Source organism: Spea bombifrons, chromosome 1 (genome assembly GCF_027358695.1).
Source record: "Spea bombifrons isolate aSpeBom1 chromosome 1, aSpeBom1.2.pri, whole genome shotgun sequence".
NCBI classification, from domain to species: domain Eukaryota; kingdom Metazoa; phylum Chordata; class Amphibia; order Anura; family Pelobatidae; genus Spea; species Spea bombifrons.
In genome coordinates, this window is record NC_071087.1 from 44,677,249 (window position 1) to 44,704,115 (window position 26,867).

General features: G+C 38.4%; 1 protein-coding gene across 1 annotated transcript in view; it reads right to left on the reverse strand.

Annotated features, from left to right (window-relative positions):
* The window catches only part of ANK2 (ankyrin 2), a 210,166-nt gene that overhangs the window by 176,692 nt on the left and 6,607 nt on the right, over nucleotides 1-26,867 (reverse strand). Inside the window, exon 2 of the mRNA XM_053461465.1 lies at nucleotides 16,609-16,662. Within this exon, the coding sequence (XP_053317440.1) occupies nucleotides 16,609-16,629 (21 nt within the window). The 5' untranslated portion in view covers nucleotides 16,630-16,662. The remainder of the gene's footprint in view (nucleotides 1-16,608; nucleotides 16,663-26,867) is intronic.

A 26,867-nucleotide genomic window follows, 5' to 3' on the forward strand; every position in this document is an offset into this window, starting at 1 on the left:
AATTCGCCATATATTGACAACATGATCATTCATTTGAATAACACCATACTGATGTCATTTCAAATACATTTTCTGGGCTCTGCCCTAAAAGACAGATAGCTGTCAATAAGAGGGTGTTCCTATATTGAATAAAACAATTAAAATAATAAAAATCATTAATATTGTAGCGAGTCTACGTATTACTCTCATATACCACTAGGTGGCAATGTTAACAAACAGTAGCCCTATCCCTCTCCACTCTTTGAAGCTCTTTGATACAATGGAAGAAATCTGAAAAACAAAAACAGATCTGCCGCATTCTCCCTTTTTTCCATCAGAATAATTGAAATCCCTTTTGTACATTCTTTAAGGAAAAGTACAGCCAGTTAATTCAACAGCTGACTGGCTGCCCCAGTACCAGAAGAAAATGTTTTTCTCATGATCACTTGTGGCAACACATACAAGATATCTGTTTGTCCTCCTGAGCCCAGGTTTCGTATAGGTGCTTTACGCAAATTCTATTAAGAGTGGACATGCAACAAAATAAACAACTATAAAATGGAGAAAGTAGACTATAAAACAATCAAGGAGTTCTATTACTGATTTACCAAGATAAATTTCAAGTAGCCAGTCCTACTGGATGCATGGTTCTTTCTCCTTGCTTCTACTTTTTATTTATTTATTATTTTCTTTCTCCTTGCTTCTTCCCCTATTTATTTGGGATTCACCAGAATTACGGTTCTCAAATATTTCGAGGACCCCCAACTCTTCATAAACAAGGGATATAACATTGTGTTTCAAAGAGGGATCCATTAAAACATCCAAAACAACTTGTGTTCCTTGAGGATTAAGTGAATAAAAAAAGAGAAGGAGCCTAAACCAGTTGATCCAGTTGAACAATTGCTTCTTAATTACAGATCAAAGATTGACTAATTATTTTTATTGTTTGCCAAAATTGTGTATGCCCCTTCCAAAATTAGAGGTGCTGTAACAATGCCACATAACAAATTGCCAAAAATGTTATGTTTCATGAATACAAAAACACCCCTCCTAAACTGTTATATACAAGGTGTAGTTAGTCGAAATGAACACGGGGTGGCAGTAATAGGTCAAAATATACCTCACCTGTAAACTGCTGTTACGTGCAAGAATTTATGAACATGCATTCTAGAGCAAGTATGGCTATAAAAATTGCTCATGATATGAAAAATCAATATACAGAAGTATAAACGTATTGACCAGTCCACCTACATTCAGTTTATATTATATATACTGGTATACATATATATAACCATTAGAATGCTACAGTCTGTCAATCTATAATCAACTATTTAATTTCTGTTTTATATGATATGACAGGGAAGTACTTAGTTAGACTTCATTTTCTGTATAAGAGGGCATAGAATGCTTGGTCTTAAAGTAATTGTGGTAAACTACATTCCAAACACCATTTACCCCTAGTGAGGCACTTAAAAAATAAAAACCCAGCAAAAGTTTCAAAGGAAATATTTTAAAAATGCACATCTAACTCTGCATTTGCAAATTATTTTTGTTCCATTAACATAATCTTAACAAAAATGGTGTAACAAACCAAACCAACTAAATTGCATTTTACATGATCAGTCAGATCTACCTATACGGTAAGTCCTATAAATTCCTGTAACATAGTAAGCAGAAAAAAAAGTAAATTTTGTGGCGGTAAAACGCAATTGCTGACATGAACATCATTTTGTATAACCTTTTTACCGTAGACAAGAACATACTGGTCCTTTTGGATGAATCAATAACACAGAGCATTTAAAACTTAGATGGTCAGATTGCTCTACCGAAAAAGCTTTGAAGCCTTACCTAATGTATTCAGAGATAAATACTACATTTTAGATTAAGTCACAGAGTCAGAAGCTTTTAAGATAATTGAAGGTACCGCAAGGTTATTGAAAACACTGCGGCTAATATTATATGAGCTATCTTTTTTTTTTACCCATACATTCATTTCTGATGGTTATAAAACGTATAATGTGTCAGCAAGGCCTTGCATTTAAGTCGGAGCCCTTTAGTCAGCAAATCCGAGGTAATGGTTCAGTATCGCCTTGAAAATCTGTTTACAAGTTTTTTGGAACTATTCCTTTATCTGATATGATATATAGCAGTAAAAGAAAAAACAATCTTTCATTATATTATGGATTTCATGTAGAAAGAGACAGTGTCTGTCCTACTACGAATACACTTGTGCCAGTCAATGAGACTAAACTGCAAAGAGAGCTGTATTCACAACAGAAGGGGATTAAATGTGTCCTCCATATGCTTTGTAATCCAGACAGGCTAAATGACAGCTTCCACCTTCATAAATAAGTAGGTAAGGAACCCAGTAAACACCTAGTACCCAGAATATGGTTGAGGAAACCCAATTCTGGGTCAAAAGACACCTGTCACTGGGTTTAGCCGAGGTCCCCACTCTGCTCTCACTGACATAGAACACCTAGGACATTTTTCAAATACTACATGTAGGTAGAAAAAAAAAGAAAATATGTCAATATGTATGTCTCACATAGATATCGTAAAAGCTTTGCCGACATGGTCACTCTCTGACATCTCCAACCTTAATATTTCATAAAACATGTACGTTTTTACACATATATACCAATATTTATGCCACAAGGCCTTTTCATAAACTTTTCCTTTACCATAAGGTTTGCTTCTATATACAGGCATCCAAAATGGCATGAGATGTATACATTTTACCAACAGAGTGACTACATGCAACATAACAGTTTAATATTTAAGAGTAACACCTGCGATTAAACTGATTTATTAAAAAACAATATTAATATGACATTAAAAAATATTCTAAAAATCCCAACAATATAAGGTGATGAAACTTGCATAACGTGTTATTTGCACTCCAATGTCAACATTCCCTCTTTTCTGGCTGTTAAGTCAATAAGCTTCCAGAAATATAATCTAATAAATTGTGTGCAAATACTCCTACCACTTGTACAGACATAACATAGGTTTCCAATAGATATATTCATATATAAGAAATACTTCCATAAGCATAATTATATTGATTTAGTAAGTGTAAGGAAGAGAAAATAATACAATTTCAGAAAAAAGAAATAATCCTCTTTAAACTCTATAAACTCAGATCCTGCCTTATTTATATGAAATCCATAAAAGTTAAAACCTTGTATTTACCAGAGGATGTACATATTCTTATTCTTTCCTCTTATCCAAACACATGCCCCCTTGACCCGATCCCTTCCCATCTCACCCAGTCTCTTTCATCTACCCTTATTTCTCATTTCTTCAACCTCTCCCTCACTACTGGATCTGTCCCATCCTCCTTCAAGCATGCTACCATTACTCCTATCTTGAAAAACTCCTCCCTTGACCCGACTGGTCTCTCCAATTACCGCCCCATCTCTCTACTTCCTTTTGCCTCCAAGCTTCTTGAAAGAATTGTTTATACCCAATTAACTAAGTTTCTGGATTCCAACTTCCTGCTTGACCCTCTTCAATCTGGTTTTCGTCTACTGAGACCGCCCTTACTAAAGTTACTAATGACTTACTCACTGCTAAATCCAAGGGCCACTACTCTATGCTAATCCTACTGGACCTTTCTGCTGCTTTTGACACTGTGGACCAACCTCTTCTCATTCAAATGCTTCATGATCTCGGCCTCCATGACACTGCTCTCTCCTGGTTCACTTCCTACCTCTCTGATCGTATCTTCAATACCACCTGTACGCTGATGACACCCAGATCTATCTACCCTCCCCTGATCTCTCTCCCTCTGTCTTAGATCATGTAACTAACTGGCTTGCATCTGTCTTTACCTGGATGTTTCCATGTTTCTTGAAACTTAACCTCTCCAAAACAGAACTTCTCATCTACCCTCCCTCCAATGCTAATATTCCCCTATAAATTTCCCTCATTGTTAATGGTGCCATCATCTCCCCATCTACGTATGCACGCTGTCTTGGTGTCACCCTTGACTCTGACCTTTTGTTCACCCCCCACATTCAATCTGTCTCTAAAAACTGTCGTCTCCATCTTAAAATCATTGCCCGCATCCGTCCCTAACACAGCATGTCACTAAGGCTCTTGTCCATGCCCTGATTATCTCCCGTCTTGATTACTGTAACTCTGTCTTAGCCAGTCTCCCTCTTAACCGTCTCACCCCCCTACAATCCACCATGAATGCTGCTGCCAGACTTATCTTCCTCTCCCATCCCTTTACTAACGTTTCTCCCCTCTTTCAGTCTCTTCACTGGCTGCCTGTGCGCTTCAGGATTCATTTCAAAATCCCCACTCTTACTTTCCAAGCCCTTCACAGCGGTTTCCCTTCCTACATCTCCTCACTCATCTCTAAATACACTCCTTACCGGTCTCTCCGCTCATCCAACGATCTCCTTCTATCCTCTCCTCTAATTTCTAGCTCTCATGCACACTTACAAGATTTCCCAAGGGCTGCCTCTATCCTCTGGAAGGCCCTCTGCCGGTCTATCCATCTCTCCCCCTGCCTTTGGTCCTTAAAAAAATCCCTCAAGACCCACTTCTTTAAGGACGCTCATAATATTGCACTTTTAACACCCCCAAAATCCCTTGGCTCACCTCTCCTAGTCCCTCTAATGCAATACTTACACTAGTGTGGCTGCTCCATCCCTTACAATGGCACTTTTACCTACTGTGCAATACACCCTAAATCCCTATAGATTGTAAACTCGTTTGAGCAGGGCCCTCCTCACCTGTTGTCTCTGTAAGTCAATTTGTTATGTTACATACTACTTGTTATGTCCTGTCTATCCCTTGTACAGCACTACAGAATTTGATGGCGCTATATAAAACAATAAATAATAATAATAATCCTACGTTCCCTCCTATGTTGCTGGTCCCACCACTCATATTTACAAAAATATGAGGGGTGTACTCACTTTTTTGAGATACTGTATATGTCATGAAACCATTGTTAAGATATAATATATAATAATACAGTGCAGCTTTTATGAACTATCATTTTTTCCTATGTTTCCTGAAGTGTGAAATATGAATCAGTGTTTTTAATTAAGACCAATAAAATTCTGTCAAAAGAAAGGCAGATGATTTGCCCACAGGCCAGTTTTGTTGGCAGTAACGAAAGCTTATGAAACAATCTTCTAGATAATGTGTACAGATCTTCTCAATGTAGGCCACCCACTAAATACATTTACATAATTACAGCCAGGACCCATGTTATATCCAAGTTAAAGGTGCCGTTCCACCTTATTTGTAACTAAATGCTGCAGTAGAAACATCATTCCTAGAACTGTTAAATTACCAAACCCTTCCCAGTAATAAGTCTTTAATAAAATAGCATTTTTGCTGGAAACACAATTGCCATGCGTCACAAAAACAGGCAGCGATACGTTGCTGCTAGAAACTGAGAAAAGGCTTCTTAAATATTTTTTGGGTTGTTTTTATGAAACATGAAAGAATAAAATGATGCTAAACATAGAGGAGAATGCAATCAATGTTTAAGTGGAAAAGCATTTAAAAGTTGTGCTGTTGTTTTTAAATATGTAAGGCTTCTTTCAGCCAGAGCTGTTTATTACACGCAGTAGACAAGAAAATGTTGAAAAACACTCCAACTTTAGTAAAATGCTAAATCTATATCCTGATTTCCTGTAAGCAAGGCCAGCAAGCAACTCAATTAGCTCCACAGCTATAATAGCAGCTCAATGTCAATTACATTTCCATCCACGGGGCATTATGACATAATTTTTTTAAGAGGAAAGCACTTTCGTGTTCCGGAAAGCAGTATTATCATTACAATTACATACTGTAGACAGCCCATTCTGACAATATCAGAAATGTTAAAAATGCACCTGAAGATGTACCTCAGGTGGCTTCAGTACTGACAGGGTCCGTGTTCTCAGGGCAAGTGGAATGCTCTAAGGGCATTTTAGGGCTTTGTGCATCTGGGGTCAATATAAGAAACCCCAGACACAAAAACACTTTAAGTAAATATTCCTGATGTATGTTTCTGTGTCAGCCTACTTTGTCAATCTGCTGTATGCACACAAGGAAGTCTCACAATTTTGGTAATAAAAGCAATCAGTGGTTTTACCACGGTCATTGTGTGGATATATATATATACGGTATACATACACATATATATTCAAGGACTTGGGTGAGCGTTTATCTATGGAGGTCTTCAGGGCAGTGGGTGTAGTCAAAAACCACTTCCCAACACCTAGAAGATTATGGATTGCCTTGGAATCCTGGTACCTGCCGGTGTTACTTGGACTCAATTCAAAACAAAACTTTTTTTTTTTTTTGCTGAAAATAATGCTGAAATCATAGTGACAAGTATACAATCCAGCATAACCAGTGCACAAATCCAAAAACAACCCATACCTGCTAAAGTGGACCCATACACTTAGCAAGCAGATCTCATAATCACTCCTACATTGATTTTACACTAAAACTTACCATGGCCAGGGTGGTTCAGTTTGTAGTATGAGTTATTTCATTTTTGTTGAAGTTTACAGATATTTGTTTTGATTAATATTTTTCTGGTTTTGTATTTGTAGCCAATAATATCTAAAACAAAACCACTTTGTGACAGTGTCAGATGATTGGTAGGGGAGATGTTTTGAACCTCATATTACATAGTTTTTATTCTCTACAAGGTCTCATTTAAGAAAAACAAAATTTCTCTACAGGAAACACATCTGGTCAGGCTGTGTTAATGAACCAGATCAAAATAAATGGGTTTAAAAAAGGTCTGAACAGGTGGGGCTCAGAGCCTTCCATACCTTACAGGTAGCTGAGAGGGTAAAGTTGCAGTCTGAAGGCACCTTGTTATTGTCGATTGTGGCTTTTGCATATGATTTCTTAAATTTGCTTAGTTTTTTCCCTAATAGGAAGATTTAGCCATCCGGTATTAGTCAGGTGGACATTTGTTTAGTTGGTGCTCTGGTGGCGGCTAGGTTTTTTATGTTTATTTATTTTTATTTAATCTGCACAATTTGTCTAAAGAATAAACAGTTTGAAGAAGAGTTCAATGACTACATTTCTTCTAGATGAGCTGCAGGATATGACCCGTTATAACAGTTCATGAAAGGCCCTCTGAGTGATTTGGTATGTTGCACACATAGGCAGAGCTACTGAGTAAATTTTTCACATCTGCAATCATGTCAATTACAGTAGCGTATACTGATTAATTTCATTGTTGCAACAAAGAGACCACCTTGCCTTGGTGCCCATAGCAACTGTCAAGTGACTGTTCTCTGCATGACATGTTGACTCATGGGTGGTGTTAATAGAATACCGTGGTAGGCCTGGCTGACAGAGACACTGTTTCCATACCTATTTTACACTAGGCTGTGAACAATCTGAACTGTCCATCATATTGGTTTTAGGAAAAGCTGAATTATGTATGATGCGGAAACACACATCAGTGCTGTGCAACACTGGATAAGGATACTAAATAAAATAGCAGCAATGAGAAAGATATTTAGTTGTAATCTACCTTGTATTCACTAAAGAGAATGTCTACTCATGTGTACTGAAACCGTTTAAAAAAAAAAACAAAAAAAAACAAGGAGAACAACTTTCTATGGAAACTTGCAGAAGACACATGAACCACACCAATCCAATCTCCAATGCACTTGTTTGGATCACATTAGCCCATGGTTTTGGATTTTACTTGGTCCCACCAGCAAATGTATTGAACAGAGTCATGCCACATATTCTTAAAGTAGGCTTTTAATCCACTAATGTGTGGATCACTGTAGCTGTCAATCAAACTTTATTTAAACTGTCCTAGGAAAATTAGAAAATAGAATTTTTAACCTCTGTCTAGTGACAACTTGTTAACTGTGTGATGCCTCAGTCAGCCTTAGTTTTAGAGTTTTTATTTCACCCAGAAAGAGAATAAATCAACAATAGTGTACATTAATCCTTACAGAATGTAGGTGGAAGATTACCAAGGGACACCTTACGTGCAAAGTTTTAAAATGTTATGTTTTGTGTTCTCCTAGCACCTCATCAAATGGGACCTTTGGCAGATGAAGAAGTCCAACCATCATAAAACACTGAAGAAAAGGATATATCATTCAATTAATATCTGGAAATGTTCCAATTACAAGTCACAAATTAAACTCCTATTGACAACTGACAAGTTTGTCACACTACTGCCAGTATGTGTAACTCAGAGCTACTCGGAAAATATATTGGGGGGAAAAAAATAACTTTTTAAATGTATGTGATCAAAAATGCTACCAGTTTCAGAAGAACTTTCCCCCTTTTTAAGGACAATTAGAAATCACTTCAATGAAGGTTTTTTTGCCTTCTTCTGAATCAATCTAAATTACTATGTTACTAAATTCATAGCTTCAATGTGCAAATCCAAACCGTCCACTGTGCATAATAAAAGGCAATATTGTAAAGGAAATTGTGGGTTTTGAATTGCTTGATTATGTAACCCTTCAGCACACCGATAGGAGTACAGCAAATAAAAGGTTGAACTGTACAGAAAGGTTAATAGCATGTCACAAGTTATACAGTTATCATCTGTAGGACAACAGCAGACACTGATACAACCTTGCGAGATCCTCCAGGGTTTGTGGCCAGCCAGTAAACCATCATGGGGTTATAAATATCACCAACGGAAATTAGCTGAATGTACTCGGCAGTGTTCTGCATGTATTATTAATGCATTTTCCTTTAAGTGTATATTATTAGGGACATTATGAAAAAATCAGGTGGATCATGAAATTGAACTACAGGTCATCGCTTCTGCAAAAGAAGAATTATATTTATCTGTACAATGTATTGGGCGTATGCAAAAGGCTCTACGGAGCCATAACAGGAATTCCCTTTAAAATGCCACGTGTGGTCACTAAATTAAAATCACTTCAGAACCACAATTGGTTGAACTGACCAGGAGAAACATGCATGTGACCTCTCACATATTCAATTTCCTTTATCGCTGGTTTGATACACAACTTTTTGACACCACATACGACAGAAGATAGAACCAAATGAAGTGCTTTGGCTGGTATGTAATGGGCACAACGAACATTTATTTGTGTGGAATCTCACAAACGGAGCAACATGAATCACAGATCCTTAAGACACAAGAAAAAAGTTATAATATATATTCATATGGCAGTAATTAATTTCTTACCGGTAACAGAGCAGCAGTTTATACATCGACTCCACCTACACCACATCCAAGTTTTATAATAATAATTTGCAATTTTTATAGTTCTTTTCTCCCTGTGACAACGCGCTTTACAAATATATAAACAGACATATCAATTAAAGGTTTCTGATGGTCAGATGAACATACTTAATGCTGATAAAAGAGGTGGGTCTTTAGCTTCTGTAAGGTTTGTAGTGATGGTGCCAACTCTGATTGAGCATGGCAAAGAGTTCCACTGTGTGGGGGCAGCGTGGCAAAATACCTGGGAACCCGATTTGGTCTTTATTCTGGACACTCACAGGATGGATCTGTTGGCTGACCGAAGGGAGTGAGATGGAATATAGGGCGTGAGGAGATATTTCGGGTACCACAGGCCTTAATTTTTTTAAGGCTTTGAAGTATGTTCACCATTTAATTGGAAGCCAATGCAGGGAGTGGAGAACAGGGGTTATGTGACATGAATGAGTTTGGTTGGTTAATAGTCTGCCAGCTGCATTTTTTACTGCCTCTAGGCAATGGAGTTCTTTTTCTGGGAGGTCCCGGTAAAATATATTACTGTAATCTAGTCGAGAGCTCACCAATGCATGATGCAATGAGGTGTCATATCCTGGATATGTTTCTCTGGTGAAAGAAGGCAGATTTTATTACAGAAGAAATCTGCTTTTTATATGACAGTCCAGAATCAATCAGCACTCTGAGATTTTGTATCTCTGTTGAATTTATAAGCTCAAAGCCTCCAAGTTCCAGGCCAGTTGGGTGGTCATAACATAGTCTTGTTGCCAGAGGTTCCCTTAGCAGGAGTAACTCTGTATGGGTTCACTTTTAGCTTGCTCGCATTAATGTACTCTATGAGGTCTGCTGAGCACCTATTGATTGTTGATTGATTGATTGTTGATTTTGAGTCTTTAGTATCTTGGGCATATGAGAAGTATTGTTGTGTGCCATCTGTGATGTTATTCAAGGGCATGTTGCCTAATGGTGTCCCCCAATGGTATCAAGTAAGATGGAACCTTGTGGAACTCCGCAAGCTAAATCTGTTGGAGCTGATGAGCATGATCCGGATTTTCCTCTTTGTGATCTACCAGTGACAAACAACAGAAACCAGTTAAGGACTGTGCCTCCTAGACCACAGATGCGCTGTAAGCGCTCTATTAAAACCCCATGCTCAATGGTGTCAAATGCAGATGAGAGATCCAGGTGGATTAGGATGGACTAATCACCTTTGTTGCCATAAATAGATGATTTAGCACTCAGACTAGTGCTGTTTCTGTTCTGTGGTGGCATCTGAAACCTGACTGGAAAGGATCAAAGATGTCACAGCTTGATAGATGGGGCTTCGGTTGTGTTGCCACTACTTTTGCAATTATTTTCCTCAAAAATTAAATGTTGGATACTGGTCTGCAATTTGTCATGCAGTCTGTGTCTAATGAAGGTTTCTTTAGGAGGTGTTTCACCACTGCTTCTTTTAGATGATCTGGGAAGTTTACAGTTTTTAATGAACACTGCACTATTTTTGTGAGGGATGGGGCAAGTGTTTCAATGCATGAAGAGATAAGACAAGTTGGGACAGGGTCTAGGTCATATGTAGCGTTGCATAACTTTTTCATGGTTCTTTTAGCTTCTTATATATACATATTTGTAATGGTAGTCCATAGACTGTGGCAATCTGGCAATCCAGTATAATGGCTCTGATGTGTAACTGGTAGGCCTGTTGCAATACAAGCTCTGATGAAGGAATTATTATACAGCATACACCTGAAATGTGGCTCACATTTAAATAGTTTACAGGGTCACATGAATGCTAACTCAAATTTCAGCCGCAGGGATGGACTTCAGTAATAGCTGTTACATTTACAGTACTTGTGAATTTGCTTAAGCAAAGGGTTGAGGGTAAACCCTAAATAACTACAATGGATTATTTATATAGAAGAATAGTTACACAGCCACTATGGGCAACCTGTAGCCGTTCAATATGTAACAAGCATTTTGGGAGTTTTAGTCCAACAACATGAAAAATGCCTAGCAGCACACACTGAATATATAAGTCTATTCTCACTACTGTAATATCAAGCTGATTCTGAATAATAGGTTTCTGTACAATGATATGGTAAAATGCCAAAATGTTCACTATATATCGTCAAAAAGCCACATTTCACACATTGTAATTTGTTAAAGGTTTATTCACCATATGGTCTATTATTATAGACCAGAAGCTGAGATCAAAATGCCACACAGACTTTTCCTGAAGTCTGGTTTTGCTGTATTATAATATTTCCCATAATGTGTTGGTATACTGTGCCATAATTACAACAATGTCACTAAAATTTAATTTTAGGAGGTCTCTGACACTGTAGGCACATGCTCATGATTTTTCCCATCTTATTTTGCACAGAAGACAGGAGGTACCAACAATTCTCTGCCAAGAGGTGTATAGTAAATAGGCAGTGGAATCTCGAAGGGGGGGTGAAGTCTACGATAAATGAAAAAAAATGCAGGGCCCTTAATAGCTTCAAGATAAATGATGAAACATATGTGGGCTGCAGGAATATTTTTCCTCATTGCTGGAATATGATGTCCCTCAAGTTGACTGCCATGGATTCTTATAATGATGAAACAGTTCCATCTATAAAATAATCCATAACCAGACATCTCCATTTATTTAACTTTGTAGCTGGTGATGATTTGCCTGGGAACAAGGGGCATCTCCAGACACAGCCATTAGGACTAGAGTTGCCTTTTCCACATGCAGTTGATTTTCTGGATAAAAGGGTCAACTGACCAACAAAGGATCACTCTGCAGTACTCAGTTGACCATTTTTCCTATTGACTGTCACGACAATTTTGCTTAAAAAAAAAAGCATCACTAGAAGCACTGCTCACCCCACATGACCCAGCTCTTATTAACTTCTCAACATCCTAATTAAACATTCTCAAGAATTATTACTGTCTACAACGATTTAATGTTTTCCAGCACTTTATCAAACATGTTCCGTGTCACCAACAATTTGCTCCCAAATGCCACCCAGCTATCTGATGTGTGTTCTTGTCTGTATATAAAACAAAGTGACCTTTTCAAAAATAATTTCCTATAAATGAAATTGCTGCAGAGACAGAGAGAAGAAAAAAGAGAGACAGAATATAATTAGAGATGTACTGTGTAGTTACCAAGAAGATAGGATAGTCGGAGGGAAAGCAATATGCATTATAAAATTATTGATCACCTGACTCTTTAATTTGATCATTTTGAGCTTAAATGTTACAAATGAGCAATCTAAACCAATTAAAAGCAAGAGAACGTCTATGTAAGTACTACAAGACTGGGTAGAATATGATGATATCACACTGGAAGACAGACAAAATTGAATTGTTTTTCCATTTTAACAGTGATGGGCTGAATGTGGCATCCACTGCTGCAGCATGAAGGAATGTGGTGAGGTCTTATTGCAATATTTTATGTGTTATGGCAACGAAAAATCTAGGCTAGACAAATTTGTGTAGAAGTTAGGAGCCAGACACAAATCTGGGAGCCAGCTTAATATTTTTTAGGAGCCAGAAAGAGCTACACCCATAGAGAGCAATATAAATTGGCACAAAAAAGATAGGAGCTAGATCTAAAAATCTAGAAGCCACAGCCACCTGGATCCTGGAATTTGTCAAGCCTTGTTGTAATGAAAAGGTTTGATTTTTCACTTTATGGATATGAACATCCATTTCATTGTAAAACTAATTTTACCTGAATTATAGATGGTGCAGGAGCAAAGTGCCAAAAACCCTGTAACCATTGATAAATATATATTTCACTTTTACCAGTTAGGAGAGGCAAAATATTTGTGAACCAGGGCATCAATTTAATGTAAGTGATAAAGCCAAATTAACTGTGACAGCTCAATGTTAGTACTACGCTGGCTTCAAAGAGAATATGCAAGCAAGTAAAAGTTATGGTGTGTTTCTGCACCTCTTTTTCTCTGCAAATCCGTCTTCAACATTCTAGCCTCTTGAGTGTATTCACAAAAGGGTGGAGCCACAGCAAGCACCATGGGGACAGCCGATCCAATCGAGGGAGGCGGTGCAGCGGAGTCTCCGCCCTTTTGCGTAAATACCCGGATAAGGGAGCTGATATCGGGGAGAAGAAAGAAAACAGAAGAAGACAGAAGAACAAAAAAGGCAGAGCTACGGTCGGAGGAGAAGGTAGTGAGACAGGGAGCGTAAGAGAGTCAGGTGTGTTAGAGAGAGAGTGAGTTGGAGTGTGAGTAACGAAAGCAAAAAAGTGGTTTTGATTTTTCCAATAGGGTCATGTTATATTCAGGCCATTTCTTTTTTTCTTTCAGTAATATCAGTGATAAGTTTGGGGAGTTGTCTTATAATCGGGTTGCCTTATAATAGAGCAAATACAGCAATTCAATTTAGCTCTTTACAGTCAAGATTTTGTAGTTTTATTTAGATATTTCTAAACAAGAGTGCAACCTTTTAGAGATTCAGCTTTTTTTGCTTTAAAGTATTGTGATATGGCACACTTTAATTAAAATTTGTATAACGTGTAGTTAAATCAGTTAGATTTCTTCAAAGTCTCCTCACCCACTGAGTTGTGAAATACACATGCTGGGCATGTTGCTCCATATTTAACATTTTTTCCCATAACTGCACCTTTATTCTGGACGATGACTGCAATTTGAAATAACGTCAGAAAGTATCCAGCCCTTCTATTGTATTCAGCTGCTGCATGGTACAAACACTGCAGTAAGGCTTGAGTTTAGAGAACTTCCTTTCATAGAGTCGTGTTGGCAGATTCATGTTCTGTATCCATGTCAACAGTCAGACATCTGCATTTGTCTCTGGGCAAGCAACATCTTCTGTTTGTTCTTATTTTTATTGCAAGCGAGCTATTTAAAGATGACTCTGTATTTTGATCTTGTACGATATCCAAAGAAATTCTAAACAAATGAGGACAAAAGAATCCAAAGAGTGGGAGGGTGACACCTACTTGTTGTCTCATCTTGATCATCTCCACACACGAGCAGGATGTTAACACATACTTTAAGCCTATTGTTATCTAAGGGGACACAATGCAGTACATATTCTCTGACGGAATGTTCTACATAAGGTATACAATTTAACATGTTGGTACAGAGGTCTAGTCATTAAAGAATAAGCTGTGAGTCAGTCAAAATGAGGTGGGAATTCTCACGACACTGCTTTACCTATGTATTATTAATAACCACTACGACCCTCGTTGGATACACCTGTCAATAGCTTGTGCTATTGTTTGTTTCAAACCCCATGCAGCAGTTTTTAAGATAAAAGTAATGAAAATAAAAGATCCCCCTACCTGTTGTGGATCTCATTATGATTTTAACAGCTCGTGTAACTCTCATCTCTTACAAAAACCTAGAAATGGTTCCGCTAGCAGATAGGGAAGGTAGGTCAGCTGCATGCTGGAAGAATACATCATCTTCTTGGCAGATCAGCCAATGCACGTGCAAATCTTTTATTAAAAATATCTTAAAAACTACCATATGGTATGTTTGTAAATCTTAAAATGTATACTGTTCATGCTTTAGTGTAGAAAAACACAACTTTGCCACTACACATACAAATAACTTGTGAACTGAAAGCAGTGTTTTTCTTTTTAGAGACATCACTAGAAGGAAGGGGGTAGAGGGATTCGAGGATGGTCCCAAAAGAGGGAAAGTTAGGGACACTTGGTAGTTATGCCATATTCAAAGAGGACTAACCTATACAAATCCGCACACAAATTAAATTCTCTTACATCTCAACTGTTTATCAACTATCAGACACACAATTATCTTGGCAGAACTTAAATCTGAACAAAAAGTATTGTTATTTTAAGAACATTCACTGTATCAAGGTTTTATCATACAAAGCACACTGGATTTTTTCATCTTTGAAGGAAGAATACTTCTTTTCTTCATATAGAGAGCTTGATTGACTATGAAAATACCTTAAATTATCGAAAATATTGTGTCACACAAAAACATTTTATCAAAACATGAAAGTTACAGTAACGTCCTTATAGGTAGCAAAGTTACCATGAGTAAAAGTGAAATATACCAAGAGATATACAATGGTAAGCCAACATAACATTGCAGGATAGATCACTATACACTGTAACAGATGTTCACTATACACAAGAACATTTGCCGCTTCAGTGTCCCTTAAAGAATAATCAGCCACAATACTGTTTGTCTTCCTTTGCCCTACCTTTTTTCAACCCCCTTCCACAAACCCATTTTACCCATACCAAAATTGGTATTTACGCGGCATATGAACAGACATAGAATAAAGTCTACTGTATCCTACATTCCACCTCACAAGACCTTTCTCAGTTATTTGTTTCACAGTGATTTTTATTTCAAAAAAGCATAGTTTAGTAATTGTCCAAAGTTACAAATTCATCAAAGCATGGATTATAAAAAAAAAAAGTGTGATGTTCATGGAAAACACCTGCCTTGTGTCACTCGTTAACACCAAGATTTACAGCATGGCAGAATTTGAAGTTAGATTCATTGAGTTCACCTTTGGATAACAGTGATCACATATTTAGGTTTGTAAAATGGTGTTACTGTAATTTAAACAAGCATCTCCCGTCAGCATTTTGGTTCAGTGTGGAGTTCTGAAGTACGGGTGCTGATAACACAAGAACAGAAAATAATGGAGTAGACCTTATAGATACAGTTGTCACTCGGTGTTCAGGAAAAACCTATGCTATCGTGAATCCAGTGGTGTATTTATGAGTGCCGCTGCCCTGGGCCTGACTCAGCTACACTCAGGACTTTTTTCTAGCAAGGATTAATGTGGATACTCTGCCTCTCTGATCTCCCCAACTGACCTATTGTGCTGGGAACCCCTATCACCCAATAGAACAATCTGCTCACAGAAATGCAACACACCACAGTTTGGACCCAGAGACATGCCTTGGCTGGGCACTGCCCTTGTCCTAACCAGAGAAAGTAGCCAAGCTGCCCCATTTACCTCTGTGGCTGCTGTCTACCATGCTAGGTGGTATGTGCATGGTAGTGGTGGTATGTGTGGTGCATAGTAAGGACACTTTGGAGGCTCCATAGTATATATGGGCCTGTTACAAGCGAGATCTCCAGCCCAAGATGAAGTGGCGCACCGGGAAGCCTGATCACCCAGTAGGGCGATCTGTCCCCTGTTATGCAGCAGAGGGGATGAAGCCCGAGGCCTTCTAGGCCTAAGCCTGAACACCGCTTGGACCAAGCAGAAGTTTGTAAAAACGTGTTTGTCAGAAAGTAAAAGTATCCATCTGAAATATGGTCACACCGTTAATGATTGTATTTAAATGCTAATCTTCCATGTACAATATGTTTTATTAGAAGTTATTATAAACATGGTTTCTTTTCAAATAGTACTATATAAAAGCAAGCTCTCTCCTCCTTTTGGAACATATATCAATGTACCTTTTGCATCATGGTGGTCATACGTAATTACTTCTTCATAACTCGGCTACTTACCTAGAAAGGAGAAACAAAAGAAAATTCAATAAAGCATATTTATGAATGACTGGTTGCAAATGAAAACAATTAACATGCATGTGGCACTGCATGATGATGTCACGGAGGAAGCACATTTAGCAAAACTACCCATTTTTTAAGTTTCACATTGTAAATCCTGTTAAAATGTCCCATTAAACTGCCCTGTGCCACTAATAGTTTTTGAGCAGACTTTCATGATTACGAAGTGTATGTAGAATGAGTATGATCTAGCAGTCTAACAGGACGGAGTCATGGATTGTTTGCCTCAGGTATGTCTCCTACTCCACCTTAATCTAGAAAACTAGAGGGTCAGCGGCTTAGATGTAACGTAAGGAAGTTTTTCTTACTATTATACTCCATTGTATTTATCATTACATGTGATATTTAGGAAAAGTGGCAGATGACCAAAGAGAACGTACAATCTTATTTCAACAGTGTGACAGGCAAAATACGTATTAATAACTTTTTCATTGATAATAGCATTTGCCGCTGGCAGCATTTTTAGTATGTAGCTAAAACCAAACACTGTTTTTACTGGACACTGTACTGTATACAAAATGGTGCTTATCTTCATAAATATACCTATTTGTCGACATCAGTGTTTTATAAGGATTGAAATCAGGTGAGTATACAAGAGAAGGAACCGAGAGAGCTTTTAATTTCTCCTGGATTTTAGTATTAGATGTTTTGTTACTTTTACTACAAAGCTTTACAATTTGAAGCCAGGTGCATTATTCTACAACACTGGTGATATTTTGGAAGCAATGAGGAAGGAAACAATCCACAGAGGCTCAATATAAAGCAAAAGAAACATGTTACTGTACAAAAGGTGTACAAAATTGAGAAAAAGTTATGAAATGTGATCCCACCCCTTTACTTGAATAATGTAATAAAAGGTTAGAACGCCAGGACATCAAGTTGAGAGGCAGGGAATAATCTTACACATTTAAGATTGTACACTGTTTCTCATTTTGTATGCTAAAAAACAAAATTACATTTTTTCAGCAACATTTCCTAATGCTAAGGTATCCCACAAAGGGTCCGTGAAACGGCAAGTCCCCTGGTGGTTGTCAGCAATGCATATCCCTTCAGCAACGGAAGACTGGTCCTTTGAAGAGCTCATTGCTTGGAAATAAAGATGCAGGTGGCCTCCTTTAGTTACCATTCCATTGGCAAAGAATATTCCAAGCACACAAGGCCAGCCAAACGTAACTATGGCTGTGTGGGTGATAACAGAAAAGCCCAGTGCTGGCCTGAATAGAGCAAGGATTTGTCACTTGTCATGAAGAGGCTGTCTGTTTCCATCTTGCAGCAAGCTTTCTTTTCAATGTCCAACAATTAATTGTCTTTTATCGGGGAAGTTGGCTAGAAATGTGTCTAGAGATTCTCTGAATTGGAACAAACACACTCTTTGTTAAAAGAAAGGGTCGAGCTACACAACTTATAGACCCAAGAGAACATGTGTCAAAAATTGAATAGTAGGACCTTTCTGACAGCACTGACATGCCTTCTTTTATGTGAGTTGTCTTTGTAGGATCATACAAAAAGAAAGTACACTCCTAAAAGAAGTTTACACTACTAATATTTTGTTCAGACTACTTTAGTGTAATAAATTATTCATTCTACAATGACCTTTGAATTCCAAGAGTGCTACATTGATTCAGAGTGTCCACACCTGCCAAACTAAGAGAACCTGATCTTCTGATAAGAATTGTTTCCTGGTGATATTTTGGGTACATGCTGGTTCTGTTAACCGCTACAAGTAACACTTAAAGCAGACAGACAGAAGGAGGTCACTGCCTGAAAACACAAAATCTGAGTGAGGCACAAGATATGCAGAAATAAGAGAACAAGAAGGAGGCATTAGAGGGAGAAACACAGCTCTCTACTCTCCAGATTAATTCTCATAATGGCACCTTACTAACACACTATTACTAATTTGAGTACATAACTTATTTATGTAGTACCTAATGTTTGTGGCAGTAGAGCAGAATTCATTTTTCTGTAAAAATTATACAATCATATAATCTACATTAAAACAATTGTATTATAGGAGTCATTTGAAACTATTTGGAAAAATGTGCAGCAAACAATATTGGTAATTTCCATGAGGTCTCTGTCCACAGACCATTATCATGCCCAATTTGGCATGATGGCAGTGGAAGGACTGGTTTTGTTAGCTGGTTCTATAGGGGATCTATCTGTTGATGAAATGATGGTTCAAAAGTAACTATTCTGCCATCTATTAACTGATAGGTTATCATAGTGATCTGGTAGGTGGGATCTCCACATACACAACTTGTCTGCATTGTAAAAGTCTGCATTCAAAGTATTAGACAAAGGGAAAATGTATGTTGTCTCCCTGGCAAAAACTGATATGACTTTAAAATGTATCTTGGTGTAATTTTGCAAACACCATTAAACAATTTGAAACTCCCTCTAAAAATATATATATATTTATACCTGAGCCCAGATTAAGGAGCACACATGGGCTAACTACGGTTCACTGTAAAACAGGCACTGCGCATGTGAAGTCAATAAAGTGCCTAAAGCTCCTCTAAACTGAGAGTTGCTATCAGTCATTGCAAGACACTCCTGTTGGTTGGGGCTGCAGACCTCTTTCCAGCAGGGTACAGTTTCCTGCGCAGCCTGTGGCTGAGATAATATGACCATCTAACATGGACGGAAGGGAAAGGGAAGGCAGTGAAGCAATGGAAGAAGAAGGAAGCTGAACAGCCAATCAGAGTGCACCCTCTGCCCTAAAGCACTTTTTTTTGCAATTTTGCTTAGAATTTCTTCCACACAGTAGGTGCCAATGATGAAAAATGACCCAATTTATGTTCAGCAACATCTCGTCATTGTAGACATACATATTTTTGATGTATTATAGAGGGCCATACCCATCCCTTACATAGTACCCTATAGAGTAGTATTTGTAATACTTCTGGCTTAAGGGGTTTGGGGGAAGTGCATTGGCGGGGTTAAACTTTTTACATTTAGTGCTAGGGCAATGGGATTATCAGTGCAATATAAGAGGGTGTAGGCCTTATATAACCGACAGCAAAGTCCTAAGATACATAAGACACTTTGGAATGCATTGGATACTGGATGGCAGCATTTTCATTAAACCAATTCATTAGCTGCTCTGTGCACGGCTTGCTAGCCATACTTGATTCCCCAAGGCTTTATTCTGCAGCAGACCATATTAAAGAACTGTCCCAAAAAACACTATATGTCTTGCCTATGTAATTCTGCCCCGCTCATTATAAAACCTCATGGGGAGATGATATAACCACTGGCAATGTGACTTCCAGTAACTACTTCACTGATGCGAACAACACCTTTCTCATTATTGTCTCGTTATTGATCTCATTATTGATGCACCTCCAAGTCATGCTAAGAACAAGAAAAAAATCTCAGCCATAAGAAGACACAGCAAGCCATATGGTGACAAAGTGACACTGCCGTTCCATCATGAAGTCGAAATGGAACATATTGAACCTAGAACTCTGCTTTTTTATTTTTTTAAACATAGTGGTTTGGCTTAAATTTATCTTCACTTAAAAATGCTGAAAATGTATTAAACATTTCAAACAATATATGCACTGGGGAAAACAGACATTATTTCTGAAATAAACAACTATTGTTGTTTTTGTAGGGTTACAGCTACAAAACGCAGTCCAGGTAAAAATTGTTCATACTCTCACCTAGGGTTGCTTGGTACCCAACAGTTTTTGCCTTAAATGTTGTTTACAAACAGATTTTTGATATGTAAGAATTATGATCCCGTCCACGTATATATAAAAGATCTCTCCGGGGTACCCAGAGCTCTCCAAGTAACCAACCCAGAGGATCTCCCCAACTGGCCCATGGTCCCCAGTGGAGCCAAGACAGATGGACACTTGGGAGGAACCATATTTACTGTTAGTAAAAGAGAGCCATGCTGTATTATTAAGTCTCATTTCTTCATGGGTTCTCATTCTGAATTTTAGTATTGGATTGGAGGAACTCTATGCACGTGGGACAGTTAAATGAAGTAGAATATTATCATTATTAAATATAACTAAATTGAATAATAACAATTTTAAAAACATTGAATATTGAGTTATTTTTTGAATATTTAAAAAAGTCCAGTCAATCCCCTCCCCAGAAAAGTTACTTTTCAAAGGTTTATTTAAAAAGAAATGTTGTGGTTTATTTTAGTGAACACATAACCTGTATAACAGTGAAACTTTAAAAAAAATGCTGGCATAAACTAGTTAATGCACAATGGGGAAAACAAAGCATTATTTTCTTATCTCCCACAGGCTATCCTCTAAACACAGGCCATTAATCATGAGACACCAGAGGAACACTTAGGAAGAATTTATCTTTGGGAGAGCTGTTGTTTTTTTAAAGTGATGTAAGAAATCACGATACGTATCTACTACATATATTTATAAGTACCCCCCCCCCAAAATATAAGGAAAGGGGAAATATGACTGCTGGCCCAGGTGAGGGGATGGTCAGAATTACTGTGGCCCTCGTTGGGCAGTTGTTGCATGCTAGGGCGTAAAAGGCAATGACAAAGGCCCTCCCCTTTAAATGTATTGTGATGTTTAATTACGGATGTGTTTGGTTGTTCTTTTGTTCTGTGGTTCTAATTTTAGAGACACAGCACGGAATGGGCTTGGGGAGGCGGGTCCAGCGGGTGGCTGATGGCAGCCGCTGGGCCAGAACTCTTGGTATCATGTGGCTTTTCAACCACCTGCTGGGCTTGGGCCTAGCTGCTGGCGGGTTGTTATTGGTTATGTGACTGTTATGTTATTATGGGGGATGGTTAATAAAGTTGTGGCCAGCACCCTCACCCACACCACATTCATGTCTTTATTTGGGGTGGGTGGGTGAAGGTGTTGGATTGGTCCTTCTGGAGCATCTGGGCCTAAGCAGTCATGTGTTCGCTGACACCATAGGCTATTAAAATGCATCATTAACAAAACAATTACCAAACAATAACAGAGTCTATATTGCAAATGCGAACCTAATAGTTTAGCTATTTTAAACTTGAAACTTACCAATGTATCAAGACTTTTTGGCATGTATAATTTGATGTAATTTTTTTTAAAAAAATCTGTTTTTCTCATAAAATATCTTTTTAGCAAGAAAACAATTTCAGGCTGGTGAAAGCTCAGATGTATCTCTTTCCTAATTTAATCTCCTTTTATTTCCTTGGACACCAAAATAAAAAGTGAAAGGATGTTCTCACTGCACTGTAATTTCCTCTGCATCTTAGCACTAATTACACTCATTTAAGAGCTTAACTAAGAAAAGCAGGTGCTGTGATTGGCAAAGTCTTCATTTGCCCCTTCACGTTGAAAACATATTGATATATCCTTTTCCTGTTCATATGTTCATGAAGAGGAAAACACGGATGGGTTTTATTCACTTAAAAGAGAGATTTAATGACAGTTTACAGGAAAGTTTTGGTTTGAACTCCCTCACTTAACTATTCGTTTTGAAGGACCAACGTTGGACATTTTCTCCAGCAAGAAGGGATAGCCAACTCTTTCTGCAGCAGATGCCCACTGGAATTGACTCTTCATAATCAATAGTAAAGCCAAATAGTTTAGGTCACAATTCTGCTGCAGGTATATTCCTGTCAACCTTTTATGAATAGACGTCAAATGTGTCTTACTTCCAAAAAATGATAGGATTATGTACCTCTCTATTTTTGCCAGTTTGCACCAGGTATGACATCTATATATCGTACAGCTGAATTCATTTTCATAGTGCCATTGATGATACAACACCTTCTACTTCCTAATAATGGGTTTAGGGTTGAAACCTTTCATTCAACACAGCCAAATTTATTATTTTCACAGTAATGATTCCCCACTGTTCCAAATTTCACTACCTGGCCAAAATGGCTCTTACAGTGGTTTGATAGAGCCCCAGAACCAGCATATGCACCGACATGGAGATTTTGAGGAATGTCTTTTTAAAGACAAAGCCTGTACATGTACAGGCTCAAAATGCATTGTTTTCAATGGGTTTAGGGACCGCCCATTGTCCTTAAGGGGTTAAATCTGGCATGGTGTGGGTTTGAAATCTTGTGTTGTTACACTTTCAATCTGATGACAAGGGTCAATGTTAGATTAATATCTGTCAGGGTTGGCCTGATTGTTTACCATGGTCCTCAAACCACCTAACCATTGGTGAGAAAATACATTCTTCATACCTGAAGAGTTCATGTTTGACTTGGTGTGAGAGAAGTCTCTCTTTTGAAAACAATTGAGTTGGTCATGCCTAGTCAGTTCACTGGGCAAACCGTTATCAATGCCACTGTGGGAATGAGAACTTTTAGTTAAGTTTCTTTGATTCGTGGAGGGTAAATATTGTGCCTGATCACATCTGACATGCTACTTTTTTCTATGCATCCAGTCCAAGATATTAGGTGATACTTTTGGTCTATACTTCAACAGACAGGCTTTGCTAATGACACTTTCTCTCTCTGATGGGATATCACAAATAAATTAACATATTATACTGTATATTGTGCCAATTAATTACTCAAACTACCAATCAGTAGTCCCAAATATACATTTGTTTATAAGTTATTTGTTTTAAAACGCTCCACCAATGGAACTCACTTTTTACTCCAAAGCTCACATGACACTGGATAAGTTGGATAATATTTGTGTACTAATGTTTGTCAAATGCCACAAGCCAGGAGGCCAAGACTTCCAAATGTTTAATTCTGTGCACTTTACATGATGATGTTGAGAGAAGAAAACAAAAGGTGAGGTGGGTTCTGCTCAAACAAGCTTATAATGTTATAATGTTCTTATCTTAATTGTTGCCAGAAAGATCCTAAACATTAAATAAGCTAAAACAAAATAAGCTGTAAGAATTGAAAGCCCCAAGTTTCCCCTTGGGCTATCTACAATTAGGAACTCAAATGTAACTGTTTTATAAACTACTCCATTTGCAAACCTAATTGTTATCCATAAGAATATAAACAGTGGCGACTCTAGAAACAATATATAGGGGGGGCACACAAGATACCACAGTCAAACTGGGGGGGCATTCATAATTTCCAAAAGTAATGTGCTATGGAATTATACTTTTGTTGTTGGGCTAAAATAATACTTGATCATTCAACATGGGAAGCCTGAAGCCACAATTGAGTGCGACTAATCCTTGAAATAAATATTATAACACAATAAATAACTTTTCCACTAAATGATTTCAGGGTCTTGAACGTTTTGTCCCCTGAAGTCACTATAACTTCAGGAGGGCATTTTATCTCTGGATAAATATAAATTAAATAATTCCTGCTGTAAGTTAAGTGCCAGGAAACAGATGACCAAACACACACACCAACACAGGCTCTGTCACACCAACACCCAGACACACACATCAGGACAGACTCTGCCACACCGACAACCAAACACACACACACACACACACCAGGACAGGCTCTGCCACACAGACACCCACACACATCAGGACAGGCTCTGCCACACCCACATCCAAACACACACACACCAGGACAGGCTCTGACACACTGACAGCTGAACACACACACCAGGACAGGCTCTGCCACACCAACACCCAAACACACACCAGGACAGGCTCTGCCACACCAACACCTATACACACACACCCGAGGACACGCTCTGCTACACTGATAACCAAAAACACACAAACAGCAGGACACAATCTACGTCACAGACGTCTACATCAGGATGGATTTTTCACACTGCATTGTCGTTTATACCCCCCTTAGTGTTTTTGCCCCTTGTGTATTGATGCCCCTGCTGCCCATATATATATTAATATTAGCCCCAGTTGGCGATAGCAGGTATAGATCAACACATTAACACACAAACCAAGCTTTACATGTATAGATCAACTGATATTCACTTGTGATCTCAGCACTGAAGGTATATATCAAATAAACAGAATCAGACATACAAATCCTGTATTTTCAGGTATACAATAGTATATGAAACGTAGAATTGCAGGTATAGATCAAATAAATACATGGAAACAGCATTGCAGGTATTAATCAACTGAATAAGACATACAAACACTGTATTTGCAGGTATACATAAATAATGTATGGAAATATATAGATATGGCTCTACAGAATAACGCAAAAAACCAGCTTTGCAGGTATAGATCAACTGGAATTCACATAAAAACACGTCATTAAAAGGTATATTTAAAACCCCTACATTACAGGCATAGATCACAGGTTGCGTCCACACTGCCCACACAGCAATCACACTCCTATCATACCCAGGCAACCAGTAAATGCTGTTACCTAGGCAAGATGGGACTGTGCTTGCTGTGATTGCTGTTAGCAATCACACTCCTATCATGCCAGGTCAGCCAGTACATGATGGTACAGGGTGGCTGTAAGTGATGTGTAGACCCCATACTGCTGGCAGCAACAATACACAAGGGGGAAGCTAGCTAGGTTTCAGCATGTACTGGCTGACTAGGCATGATAGGAGTGTGATTGCTAACAGCAATCAAAGTCCCATCATGCCTAGGTTCCAGCACTTACACATCCAACCAGTAAATGCTGGAACCTAGGCATGATGGGACTGTGATTGCTGTTAGCAATCACACTCCTATCATGCCAAGTGAGCCACTACATGCTGGTACAGGGTGGCTGTAAGTGATGTGCAGACCCCATACTGCTGGCAGCATCAATACACAAGGGGGGCAGCTAGCTAGGTTTCAGCATGTACTGGCTGACTTGGCATGATAGGAGTGTGATTGCTAACAGCAATCACACTCCCATCATGCCTAGGTTCCAGCACTTACACATTCATGCTATCACACACACATTCATTCATTCCCTCAATCACCCATACTCATTCAAACACCCTCCCCACCCCCTTACCTGCACTGCAGCTCCTCGATGCCGCTCACAGACTTCAGCAGGGGGCGCGGCCTCCCTCTGCGTTCTCTGCTAGCTTCCGCTTCCTCTATGCAGTACAGAAGACCCTCCCACAGGTAAGTAGCAGGGCTCGAGGTGCGGCCCAAGTAAGATCGGTTGCCCTGGCTGCCGATCTTACGTGGGCCGCACCCTCTCTCTCCTCCACATTAAAAAAATAAATAAATAAAAAAAGACGGGATTTAAAGTCGCATTGCGACTTTATTCCAATTTCGGCAGGGGGGCAACAGGGGGGGCAAGGATTAACCTAGGGGGGACAATTGCCCCCCCTTGCCCCCCTGTAGCGACGCCACTGTATATAAACCATTGTAATTGATATCAATACTTTCTAAAATGTAGCAATGTTAGGAAGTCATGTTATGCGGATGTATTTAATTAGGAGATAAGACTAACCAATGAATAAAGTCAGCAGCAGAAATCATCTGCACATGGTTTTATTTGAATTCAGTTTGAAGTGGATGTAAATAAACAGGATTAATAAGCGCCTATATGTGCATGTGGTATATAGCCCAAGATCTCCATCAATTAAAACCAAAATATATAAGGCATGCATTACTCACATCTCAAAGTCAAATGATATGATTTGGGTCACAACCCCAGAGAAAACTAATATTCAGACAAAGTGATGTTCAAGAATGAATTTATTTACCTCATGTTGGCTTCTCTCAGTGACCCCATAGGTGAATGCCTTAAGCCCAAAGATGGTGCTTAGGCATAATGCCTATGGGGTGACTGACCCCTCACTGAGAGAAGCCAAAATTAGGTAAATTAATTAATTCTTACTCATCACTTTCTCTGAATATTATTTTTCTCTAAAGTTGTGGACCCAAATCTTATCGTTTTATTTTGAAGTGTGGCGAGTGGTCGAGCAACGCGGAGACTGTGGATTACATGTGTTGTGAGCAGTAACGGTTTTCGATTTTAAAATACATTAGAGACATAACTACATATAACACATTTGTATGGGAAATGTATGATTTACAAGAGCATACAAATGAATACCTATTCTATTAGAAAAATAAAATTAAAAAAATAGAAGCATAATTACTATTATTATTATCTTTTATTTAAATAGCGCCAACAATTTACGCAGTGCTTAATACAATACATAAATTCAAGGGGAACGACAACACGAGAATTGACAGAATAAGACAACCCGATAAATTAGGTGGAGAGAGCCCTGCTCGCAAGCTTACAATCTTGAGGGAATGTGGTGACAAACATAAGGCCCAGA